The sequence below is a fragment of the Poeciliopsis prolifica genome, unplaced genomic scaffold, assembly GCF_027474105.1.
Source record: "Poeciliopsis prolifica strain line A6 unplaced genomic scaffold, Auburn_PproV2 SCAFFOLD084, whole genome shotgun sequence".
Taxonomy (NCBI): Eukaryota; Metazoa; Chordata; class Actinopteri; order Cyprinodontiformes; family Poeciliidae; genus Poeciliopsis; species Poeciliopsis prolifica.
The window spans coordinates 237,813-250,394 of record NW_026562459.1 but is presented as its reverse complement, the minus strand read 5'-3'; the positions used below and the strand labels follow the sequence as shown (position 1 = coordinate 250,394).

Below are 12,582 nucleotides of genomic sequence, written 5' to 3'. Positions count from 1 at the left end.
TACAGCAGTTTATCTTCATTCATGTTGAGGTGCAGAGAAGGAAAAATCTTTTTCAGCTGCTGCACAGTCTTTAGGTTGACATGAGGCCTGTTCACGTAGACGTTAGTAGAGCTTTAATCGCAAAAGCAAAATATGATTCTGGTTCTTCTGGTTATGCATTCGTTTGAACAAACATAAAAACTCTTTCATTGAATGAAACTTGATCTAAAACTTCAAAAACAGTTAAAACATTGACAGAATTTGTTGATCACGTCTCATTTGACTTTAAATTTTGCACCAAATCCAGAGCAAAGCCCTGGTACCTCATTGAAACAGCAGCCAAAAATATAACTCAAGTGTAAAACGACTTTGACAAATTGCTAAAGTAAAAGTACAAAATGTTTGGTTAATAAAAGTACTGAGTTACCCTGAAAACAAAGGCATCTGTTTCATCATAATACTGAAAGATTTTATCCAACCGGCTCGTGTAAATGTGGTTTCTCACCCGGACTAAACTTTATTCATGAGTCTGAAAAAGCTGCCCTTGTTATCAGTGTTTAGTTTAGCTGAGACCTCATAAAAATTAAAAAGAACAAGTTGGACTCTAATGCCTGGCTAATCCAGCGCTGATAAGTCGACGCGCTCGCCCCGCTGGGCTGAAAATCCTCTCCTCTCTCCCGCACACTTTCATCTCGCTCTCTCAAACTCCGGCAGTGATTTGCACAAACTGTGGGGGGAAACACGGCTCTCGTGGGTCGAAACTAGTTTTCGCTTCTCTGCAGAGTTGTAAAAGCACCACTACAAGTTAATGGCCTGTGAGGGCCTATTTTATGGCCATGTTGACACAGAAGAGGAATAATTAAGGGGAAGCGGTGAAGCCATCAACTTCAGACGACCCTCTCTCCAAAGCACAGTTGCCTGGTTACAGTTTTCACAGGTGACTGGATGCGCTGAATCACGCCGATCGACCATGAGAGGCGAAGCCGTGACTGGTGGGATCGTAACCGCTGATGTATTACAATAAGTGGCTAATCTGTCGGTTCAGGACCGTCAGAAACGTTTGGTTTGATGGATTCTTCAGCCGGGAAACCGTGGAGGTCTCAGAGAAAAAGGCGTTGGGAGATCAGGCCTCTCTGTTTGGGTTTTCCTGAGATCATACTGATGGCGGCGTTTTCATGGCAATAAACTCTGAGAGCTGGGGAAAGAAAAAACAAAATGAAAGCCAAAAATAATCAGCTGTTTATGTTGCAATCCATTACTAATAGTGAGAAGACATCAGCATTTCCTTAAATCTTTGTACATGTTTTAATGAACGTAGCATCCGATAGGAATCTGAGTTTCCCATACAGCCCAGCAAACTTCCTGTTTTTATGAGCAGGTCGTGTTACAGAGAGCAGGAAGGAAGTCCCGTGTTATTATTTCGTAAGTGAACACGGCCCATGACAGCAAGCCTGTAATTGGGCCGTGAATTAAAAGGAGGCATATCGCCGCACGCCTCACCATTATTGCCCTCAGCTTGGAATGGAAGAGCAGCTTCCATCTCGTCTTAAACGTCTGAGCACACGTTAATAACGGATTGTGTTACCATCGCTGATATCTCTGACCAGCGGCGCCCCCGGAAAAAATGGAAGCGTCCTATCAAATTTAAAACCAGTTAAACTCGATCGGTTGCGTCTAAGTGTTGACGCCTCGGTGAAGCCACCGGATGCACACAGTGCAACGTGTCACCTGTAAACCGGGCTAAATCTGTCTTTACTGTCACTGTTACTGCTGTATTGAAAACCATATCTGAAATAAACTGATGACGCTTAGCCTGGAGGGGGAGCAAGTGAAGCCTGGAGGCCCGCCAGGCTGCAGAAGACATTGAATTTACCCAGAATCCCCTGTGTTTTAGTCCGCTTCCTGCTTCTGGAGCGGCCTCCGGTCCATTTGGCTTTCACATCTAAATTAGATCCACACCAGAGTTCTGTTGAACCGAACCGAGACCAGAGTTTGATTCCACATTCACACCTCCCAAAATAAACTGAACTTTCTCAGCAAGCGAACTAAAGCTTGACTGAGTGGACTAACCAGGGTTAGTGTGAATGCATCCTTAGTCTTACTTATTCTTGGACAGAGAGGAGAATTTACGTGTCGGTTTGGACCATGTGTTGATCAGAACCTTCTGATTACTTGTTTAATTTTTATTCAGACCAACCAGTGTTGCTCCACCTCCCCTACACTCACCGTCTTTACTGACAATCATAAAGAAATCAGTTTTCAGCTTTGAGAGCCGTGAAGACAGATCGGTTCTGATCCGATGGTGGCCTCTACAGGTATCCCGTCAAAACAAGCTTCTCCACAAATCCTGCTCATCTGTTGGATTCCCTCTGCATACCAACAGATTTGTTTGTGCATGTTGCCGACCCGATCCGTCTCACTTAGCGCGCTGACACAATGGGGCGAGTGGCGCTGGTTTGATAATGAGCTGCTAAGTGTGGCGATACTGTATCGATCTCCGTCTAATTGCCGTGTTCCTCCGGGTCATTTGGGTTTCATCAGTGCTTCACAGTTAAGCCCAGGTAATCCACAGCAAAGACAACAAGAAGCTAAGTGGCTCAGCATGTTGGATCTTTCGATCTCTCCTTTGCATCACAAAGAATCTGGAATATGAACAAATCCTTGAGTTGTTGTGATTCAAGCAGAGATGCACAACAACTCAAGGTTCTGATCAACCAACAAATTCATACAAGTTGATTGCAGTATCAAGAGGTTTTAATTTATTGTATTTGTGGTTTTGTCATCAATACAAAAGTAATTTGTCAAACTGCTTAGTAATTTAATGAGATTAAAATCTTTCAGAATTGGCACCACTGCTGTGCAAATGAAAATAGACCTGCACCTCATCGGGTCGCTGATGGACTGAAGACTTGACTAAACCCGCTTGTCTAGTTGTCTAATTTATACTGAATTATACTGGTCAGATAAATGGACCAGTTTAAATGGACCGGACCAAAAGGAGCCAACAGTGCCAAAGAAAAACTCTTGCGAATTATCCACGATGTAATGGTTTAATAAAAATATTTTACAACAGTTACATACTGCAGCTGTAAATCGTAGCTGTCTGTAAAAACAACTGGACTGAGGTTCTTTAGAAATATTGGTATCACAGGAAAACTGTTTATCTGTGGACATGCTAACTAGCCTTAGCTACAGTCTGACAAATATTTAACAAAAATTTTTTTTTTTTTAAATAAAAGTTAGTGCAGCTTTAAATGAAAGGAAAACACACCTATGTGAACCAATAGCATCCAGGTTCGTGAAGAAAACTCCCAACAGCTCGAATATGAAGCGCTAGCTGCTAGCATCAGTTAGCGAGGGCATCAGTCTCCCTCCTGGCTGTCTGGGAGCCTCCAATCAATAGACCCAGATTATCATCTTCAGCATCTCGGCTCATTTTTCACTGCAGCTGAAGGCTCCACCGGCGGCTCGCTCTTTCTCAGAGGATGTTCACCCATCTGATAAGATTTACTGAACCAAACGCCGCAGCTGGACGCACATTCACAACCCGGTCCGGCTCCCTCCCGCCCCTATCTCTGCATCAGGGAATGTTTATTTAACAGAGCTAGTCGGTACAACAGTCACGGAGTCCCATGACTACCCACGGCTAATTAAATCTTTAATTAAGATGGGAGTTTTTAATTAAAAAGTTTATTATTTTGAAGTGGGGATTATTGACGAATGAATTAGTTTGGGCTATCGCTGAATACAATCCATGCATTGTTATGATTGAGATGGGATTTTATTTTGTTTGTTCATGCAGAGGAGGGAAAAAATGAGTTTAGAGTGAGTTTGAAGCTGCTGGGCAGTCGGAGTCCAACCCTCCGGAGATCCACCAGAGTCGTCTTGGAGTGGGAGCGTTGGGTTTAATCTGCAGGGTCAGGCCGGCTCTGCGATTTAGCGCACGGCGAACCGCGGACGCCTTTCGTTTCCAACTGGCCGGATTTGATTGGTATCTGTGTCAGGGGGTTTTAAGGCGACGACACAGATCCGATTAATCCTGTTAGATTGCTTCCTCGTCTATGACCAACAAAACTCCGCAAAGCTGCTATTAGTGTCGGATCTTTCTTACTAAAGTATGTTTTCCACTGAAACGTGTCTGATTTGAACTTTTTATTAAACTTGGAGGTTTTATTGATCTGAGATCAAAGTAGGACAGATTTACAGAACAAGCAACTTTTACTTATACAAGAAATTTTTATCTTTACCTTAAAGTTGACCAAAACTTAGCTGCTAAACTCTTACAGATTTCTCCTATTTTTGTGTTTTTTTTTTGTCAGTTAAATGTTTCAGATTTTCAAACAAAATCAAAACAGAAAAAGCTGATTCATCCATCTCTCTGCAGCAACAAGTAAGTCTTCATAATAACGTGTTAGTTTTGTGATAAAAATTAGACGCTGCAGCTTTAAACCTCTGTAAATATTACGTCCTGTTGGTTAATGAGTCCAGAGTCGGAGCATGAAAACGCTTCTTCTCTCTGCCAGAAAACTTTATCCTTTTTTATTTCTAGTTCAGCAGAGGGAGAAATTATGAGCTGAATGGCACAATAAACTCAACAGCGTTTGGGATAATGCAGTTGTTCCTCCCAGTCTCTGCTTGAAACTCGTTATTAGATCTAAACAACGTTTCACTACGTCAAAATAATTAATGGCGTTAAGATCTGCTGCCTGCCTCGTGTTCAGGTTGTAGAAAAGTTCATTAGAGCGGCTTCGTTTGCTTTTAATGATCAGTAAATTAACGAATTATTCTGCATTTTACAGGAGCGGATTAGGGCCACTAAAAAACTTAAGGAATCCTGACTTTAATGTCAGAATTTCAACTTTTGTCTCTGAATTTTTACTGCTATCAGAATTCTGACTTTCATTTTTCCCAATTTTTATTTCAATCTCAGAATTTTGAGTTTAATCTCAGAATTCAAACTTTTGATCTCTGACCATTGAAGGCAGAATTTTTGTTCTATAATTTTTTTTTGCAGTCTTTTTTTTCTGTTTTATAGAAATAACCCAAAAACCTTTTCAGTTTTGAGGAATGAAAAATCATTTTATTTTCGCTGTAGAGCTTTTATCTTTAAATCCCGGCGCTGCTGCTGCTGCTTCACGCTGCATTGATCTCCGCTCTGAAGCCGAGAGTCGGTTCGCGGTCAGCAGCATTTTATCTCCTCAAAGCTCTTCCTTCCTCCTCCGGACACAGCCGACCGCGGCTCAGGCCTCGCCGTGTGACCTTTCACCCCTGCACCATAGCAGATATGGAGTGAGTCGTTTCGCAGGACAGCGCTGAGCTTCCTGCTCTCTGGGGTTTTCGGTCGCTGCTGCTCTCCTTCTGTTTGATCCGCAGCACTTTGTCAGGACGGAAAAAGTTTGATCCGTCTGGATTCGCCGTACGCCTGGGGTCGGGAGGTCGTCCTAATGATGATTACGGGCTGAGAGGCGGCCATCTTTCATCCAACACACGTCACACTTACATCCTGACAAATTGCTGCAGCTTTTCTGTCTCTGATGGTCTCAGACGGTCGCCGTTCAGACGTCTGTTTGCACGTCCCGCTCTCTGACCCGTCTGGTTGCACGTCCCGCTCTCTGACCCGTCTGGTTCGGCCCGTTTTGTCGGCAGCCTGAGATCACCAGGATTGGACCTGAGTGGTTTCTGTCTGTTGCCTTTATTCATCTATGATCCATGACATTACCTGCGATAGTTACTAGTTACATTTACACAATTATATTTACTTGAGTAACTTTTTTTGAAAATACTATCAGGAGTGTTTTTACTATGCTGTACTTTTTACTTTGAATTTCTTTGAAATTTACTTGAGAAATTGAAGTATTTCTGTTTTTACTTGCGTAAAACTTCTGGACTTTCTACCCTCTAAACAAAAAACAAACATGTTTTAACCAGAAACTCACCAGACTCAGACACACGCCTGCAGTTTCTGTTGGAGTTTCATAACTTTTTAATTAAAATAAACTAATTTGGAAACATTTTCTTTTGCCTGATTTTATATTTTTTGTTACTTGTATGAATTATTGTCATTTTCATTCTTAAAACAACAAAGTTTCCATTTGATCTTCTAGTTTGCTCCATCTGATGACCTAATTTCTAAATATTAAATGATTGATAATTTGATCAGTCAATAATGATCACAACTTCTGTAAGTAAATGTAAATATTTCTGGCAAAGAACGTAAATTACGAGCTACTAAACAGGAAGTTGAATCAGAAGGAGGAAGTGATGTTGCATCCTGAATTCATTCAGTCTCTTGAGTTTTTTTCATCCTCGGAAACGTCCCCTTACTTGACCTTTGACCTGTTAAGTTTCCCCTTCAAGACGAATCCCAGGGAAAGAGATACAGGCTTGACCTTAAGAGTTTCGGAGACGTTTCCCAGAAATTTCCTGGCAGGGTTACGAAGTTTAAAAAGTCAAACTGTGACTCCGCGATGCTGTTTTTATTCACACATCCTGACGCTTCGCTTCACTCCAAGAGAGAAACAGGAAAACTGGGTCATTTACTCAAAACAATGAGGTGTGAGCTGAAATATGATGATAAAATAAACACGGAAGATGCATAGTTTAGTACAGAAAACATTAAAATAACTTTGAAATGTTGATAAAGAGCAGAATAAAAAGTATAACACTCTTAATTTAGCAGTTAAATCAAAAGGACACCTATTTAAAATTTGATTAAATTAACTTGTAAATACTGAAAAACATAACTCATTTTATTGCAGTGGTACGATTTCTTCTAGTGTTGGAATTTATCATAAAATTACAAATTTATTCTCTGAATATTACAGCTTGTTCTCGTATTAATACATTATTCTCATCACTAGTTTATTCTGGAATTAGGATTTATGTTCTTGTCTTATTAGGACTTTTAATTCTCACATTATTACACCTTTATTCTTATGTTATTACTTTATTCTTGAATTTTTATGACTTTGTTTTTCACATTATTACACTTACCTCTATTATGTTAATATTATTAATTTATTATGGAATTAAAAAAGATGCCTTCGCCTGGCCTTACCACTCTTGTAATTTATTGACTAAATTAAGAAAAATATGTTTCGTTTTATTTATTTAATATTTTGGTTAAAAATCTGATTCATTTTTTATTTCACATGCAGCTGACTTTACTATTACTCTCAGATCAAGTTGAATTTATTTGTAATAATTACGCCATTATTAGTAATCAGTCCTGGATTGTCCTGAAAGATGAAACATGAATAAGTTTCTCTTGCAGGGACTTTAGTCCTTTAATAATTGAAATGTGTATCAGGTGATAAAAGGCTGACTTTGTAACCGTCTTTATGTGTCCCGAAAGGCTCAGGAAACTGTTTGCTTTATTTTACTAGAATAAATTTAAAAAGAGAAGGAAATTTGTTTGTATATTTATTGGTCAAAGTGGATTTTCTGCTGTTTGTCTGCGTTTTAGTGCGCAAAGAGTCTCTTTTGGTCCAAACTTGTGTTTGTTGTTGGTACCAGGGGGAAGCTGCCCTGATGGCAGCGTGTTTGATGTGGGCACCGCGGGCCTGTTCGGTGTTCACCACCAGGCTTTGTTCATTGTTCTGAATAATACATCAGAGGCGCATTAGTTTGATTCATACTGCTGTTGGCTCTCAGCTCTGCCCTCACTTATCATATCCTCTCTGGGTTGAGTCTGCCGCCGCCTCGCCAATGTCAACAGCGCGTTTGATCAATCGGCGGACAAAGCGCGCCGGACTTTAAACAACTCCATCCTGCAGCGCTGATAGAACCAGGTCACTCACTCACAATGGCCTCTCTCACGCTCATTCATCTCTCTCTTCTTCTTCTCCTGTTAGCAACCGGCTAACTCCTAGCAATCATGACCGGATACAGAGGCTGCGGCAGGAGTTCCAGCAGGCCCAGAACATTCCCGACGACCCGGACGACCGCAGGAGGACCTACAGCTTCGAGCAGTCCTGGGTGAGTGTCTGAACCGATCGACGTCAGGAGAGAAAGGGACGGAAACTGAGCCGTGCCGGTGGTGATCCCGCATCACTAACCCCACTACCACCAGCAGACAACGAGACTCCAGGAGCGGCGCTAACCTCCACGGAGCTAATTCATTAACCGACTGCATGCTGGAGTCCATCACTAACCCCGACCCGCCTGCCCCGACCCGCTCCGCTCATCCGTCGTCCATGTTTTGTGTCCGTCAGTCATCCGCACAGACCTCGCCCACAACATCACAGACTGTTTTTAAACTTTCATCTGTGCCTTTTTCACACCTCAAACAGGAACCTGTGATTTTTAACAGACGTGTTTAAGTCGGCGCCTCATTGGCCGAGAAGAGACGATTAGTTTGTGTAAAGCAACAAAGGGAAATCCTGAAGCGAACAAATCGCGGCGCCTCTTCTTTTGTTTTTTTAAGGTGATGAAATGACTTGTCATATTTTTACCTATTTATTTCAGATCTCTCTGCTTCCTCACATTGCGACCGGAGAACACGCTGCAAAAACACACAACCAAGTATTTCTAGGGCAAATATCTTGGTAGCTTTTAGCAAGTTATATCAACCTGATTTAAATGAATAATTCTTCAATGCAGATGCAAAAAGTACTAGACTCGTTGACACAGTTTCATTTATTTCACTTAGAAGAAAATGTGCCAAAGGAACTAGCACTTTTTTAATCACTCATTTCCAGTGCTCTAATATATTTGCACTAGAAATCAGATGAAAATTTCATGTCAAGGTTTTGTGTCTTTGTTGGTTTCAGATTATTTTCAGCAGCCAATCAGAACACCCAGCTGAAGATTAGATTTTAATACTTTGATTGCAGTACGGATTACCACACAGTGTCTCCTGGATTGTTCTGAAAAGGGAGCCGGTAAGTTTTAGAAGATATGAAGTTACTTCTAACATAGTGGCCATGAGCTTCAAGTCTCCTGTAAAGTTCAGGAAAGTAACTTATTTAAAGGTAAATAAAGTTGAAACTATTGGAAGTAAATAAGTTCTATAAATTATTGATTAAACTTCCAGAAAGTCTAAGGTTACATGTTTCCACATAATACAGCTGTAGAAAGTTCTAGAAAATATCTTGCAATTCCTGGAAAATATGAACCAATTTCATTAGTCACCCAAAAGTAGTTTGTTGATTTTATCGAAAGTAGCTAATTTCCTTTAAGAACTCATGAATCCCCTCAGAAAAAGCCTGAAACCCAAAAACAGCCAGATGGTTTCAGTAAAATAAGTTGTAGAAAGCACCTCATTAGTCCTAGGAATTGATTTTATAAGCTACCTCTCAATAAATTCAGCTGCTTTAAAGGTAGCCTGCAAGTTTTAATAAATTAAGCTACGAGTTCCTAGTAGTTGCCTAAATATTAGCTTTAAAGTTTCAGAAAGAATCTGGTTGCACGTCACCTAATAAAGCAGTAAAGTACAGAAAAGTAGTAAGTTTCTTATTGGGAAAATAACCTGAAAGTTCTAGAAAGTACTCTGTAAAATACCAACTTCCTATTGGTAGCGTAGTCTCTGTAAGTCCTGGAAATCAAATCACCTAAAATCCAATCCTGGAGTCTGAAGGGAACCTTCAAGTTTTAAGAAAGTAACTGGGAAGTTCCTAATAGTACCCCAAAGCTGTTTGACTTCCATAAAGTATCAGGTTGAAATTAACCTCATAAAAATCTCAGAACCCAAAAACTACCTGGAAAAGCAACTTGTAAGTTGTAGAAAGTATCACCTCACATCTCACCACACAGCCTGTCCTCAAATGAAACCTGTAAAGTCAGAGAAACAACCTGTAAGTTTCGGCACTGTAGGTTTTACAGAGTTACCTGTGAACGTGTCGCTGCTCAGCTGTTTTCCTCTCATTAGTTGCTTCTCATTGAAATGAGTCAGTTTGTAGTTTCACCTCTTTGTTGTAAAATCGGGTTAAAAGACGTTCAGGGTGAAAAGGGAGGCACTAATCTCTCGAAAAGGTGTGTTGTACTTTGTGTCACATAAAAACACTCCGGGGATCTTGTTTTGTGTATTTGTATAATTTTGTGTATGAACTCCTTGAATTGTGGGATTCCTGCTGTAACTTTGCAGCGCGACTCGTTTGCAGTGGGGAAACGTTGTGATGTGACGCCTCAGCGTCTGATGAATTGCACTGGGGCTGTTTTCTGCTCTGGTGCTGCTTAGTGTTATGGTGCTTTTTGGCAGTGTTAACCAGAGCCCCGCTGTGTGTTACGGGGATCGGCGGACGCATTCCAGCGCAGGACTGTGTGGGAAACGAGGCCACAGGTCACCCGAGCTTTTGTCCGGAAACAACAGAGCGTGCTCTAAATTAAAAACTAGAATTCAAACCTCACTTCCCTGCACTATTGTTGTCCTGCGGATTTTCCCATGAAGACTCATTATTAGTTTTCCCACAAGCGCACCTTAAATATTTTACTTTTTTACCATCAATAAAACATGAAATATGTGAATATTAAAGCTTGTATAATCCAAAAATAAAACTGGAAACCAGATTTCTCAGCCTCTGTATCCCTCTAATGCTCTTTTCTTGTCCTTTTTGCTTCAACCGGGTCGCCCATAATAACTGCATGTTGTTGGACCCGCGCTCCGGTCCTGCTAGCGCGCCATATGGAAAACGGCAGAACGCGTCTTTGAAATTCAATTACCTCCAGGTGCAGGGGTTGCATTTTTGTTGCTTCATGTGAGGGATGTGCTGCAAACCCCGAGGAGTCGCTGACCTGCGACTGAATTCAGCTTCCACCTGCCGACGCCTCCAGTGACCATTTAATTGAATTGTTGAAAGGTTTAAAATACAAATGTTGAAAACATCTGAAGATTTGGAGGCAGTGCTCCGACTGCAGGCCAGAAAAACAAAGCAGATTTTTGTGCCAAAAAAAAATATTGATTAAAAATAATAAAAGATAAATTAATTTGAAAATATACAAATTAAATTCCATTTTAAAAAATCAGGTACATGTTATTTGGCTCCTTCCAACAAAATCAAATAAATATAAAAGAATACATAAAAATGTAGATACATTGAAAAAAAATAAAATAGTTTTGTCATAAAACCACAGGTGGATATACTGTTTGTCAAATATGTAGATAAATATAAAAATAAAAAAAATATAAAATAATTTTAAAAGGTTTTTAAGCAAATCTGCCTGTTTTCTGAGTTGTCCAGTATATAACAAATTTAAAAAAAAAGAAAATTAAATTCAATCAATTAAAAAAGTAAAATCTTTTTCAGTTTTTTTTTGTTACGAAGAAGAAAATCACAGATAAACATCTCATTTGGCTTCTTCAAGCCAAGATTAGACAGTTAAATATAAAAATAGAAAATATATAAAAGGGAAATAAATGATTTTTTTTTGCCTTTTTTCTGATTTTGACTTCAATGAGACAAAATTGGATGGAAAAAAGATTAAATGCCTTTAAAAAAAATTAAATAAGAGTTTTAATATAATTTTTATTTTCTTTTTTCCACTCATAAAACCAGAATGTTATTTGTCTCCATCCAACCTCCTCTGAGAGCCGTCCGTCCGTCCGCTGATTTATTGTCCAATATCAGAACAAGCCCACTGTAATTAGCCGCCTCCTCTGGGTCCCTCGTCTGTTTGGGTGAGCAGCAGAGGATTGTGGGTAACGTGGTCTAATTCCATCACAGATGAGTGATGTGCGCTTTATGGCAGCCATTAAACCTCAGAGAGTTTAGAGGAGGAAAACATTTTCATCTGTAACATTTAACAGCTTTTATTGATCCTGAGCAAACGTTTCCTGAAATGTTCAATTAAAACCGGGGTGTCCAAAGTGAGGCGCGGGGGCCTTTTGTGGCCCTTGAACTTATTTTGTTTGGCCCCTGAGAAGAAGGCAAGACAAATTTGGCCAACAAAGTAGAAAACAATTGGTGAAGTAAATTTTGTGTTTTAGATTTTTAATAATTTACAGATTTCCTGAAATCTATTGGCACCAGAATAAGAAAATTGGAAAAAAAATAATAAAATTATGGGAATAAAGATGAATAAATATAAAAACAATAATGTAAAATAAATTCTAATAAATAAATTGACTAAATAATGAAGTTAACATTGACTTTATTCTCGTAAGAGTTTATTCTTGAAATGTTTTGACTTTATTTTTGTAATTTTACAACTTTTTATTCTTGTGATTTAGTTTTTTATTTCTCTTTTACAATGGTCTCAATAATACTCTGTTGTTTATAGATTCAATAAATAATAAAACAAAAAATAATTAAAACACAAAGAAAAATCACGACAAACTAATTCTCTCGTAGCTTCAGTTTAATAAATTTTTTGGCCCATCAGTCGTTTCAATTTCCAAAAGTGTCCTGTTTTAAAGCTCCCCAGAAGAAATCTGTCCTCCATATGAAGACTGTCATTCTTCCCCTGCAGACACAGGAACATAAACGGGACGTTTACGGTCCTCCGGTGCCGTCAGCGAGGCCGTTGGACCCGCATAGGTTCGGTTATGAAGTGGAGTCTCTTTAGCGCTCGTAATCGTTTTATGGCCCTCTGCACCAGCTGATGTCTGCGCTGCTCCCAAAGTGCCACATGGCCATAAAAAGTAATTATATCAGCTTTGTGTGGCAG

The 12,582-nt window shown here is 39.8% G+C and overlaps 1 protein-coding gene across 7 annotated transcripts in view; it reads left to right on the top strand.

Moving 5' to 3' along the window:
* Positions 1-12,582, top strand: part of pard3ab (par-3 family cell polarity regulator alpha, b) — a 212,647-nt gene that overhangs the window by 190,301 nt on the left and 9,764 nt on the right. For 6 of the 7 annotated variants that reach the window (XM_055022304.1, XM_055022303.1, XM_055022301.1 and 3 more), the window contains one exon: positions 7,833-7,956. In XM_055022304.1, coding sequence (XP_054878279.1) covers positions 7,833-7,956 — 124 coding nt within the window. Of the gene's footprint in view, positions 1-7,832; positions 7,957-12,582 lie in introns of those variants that run through there. The other variant, XM_055022306.1, reaches the window with a different exon arrangement.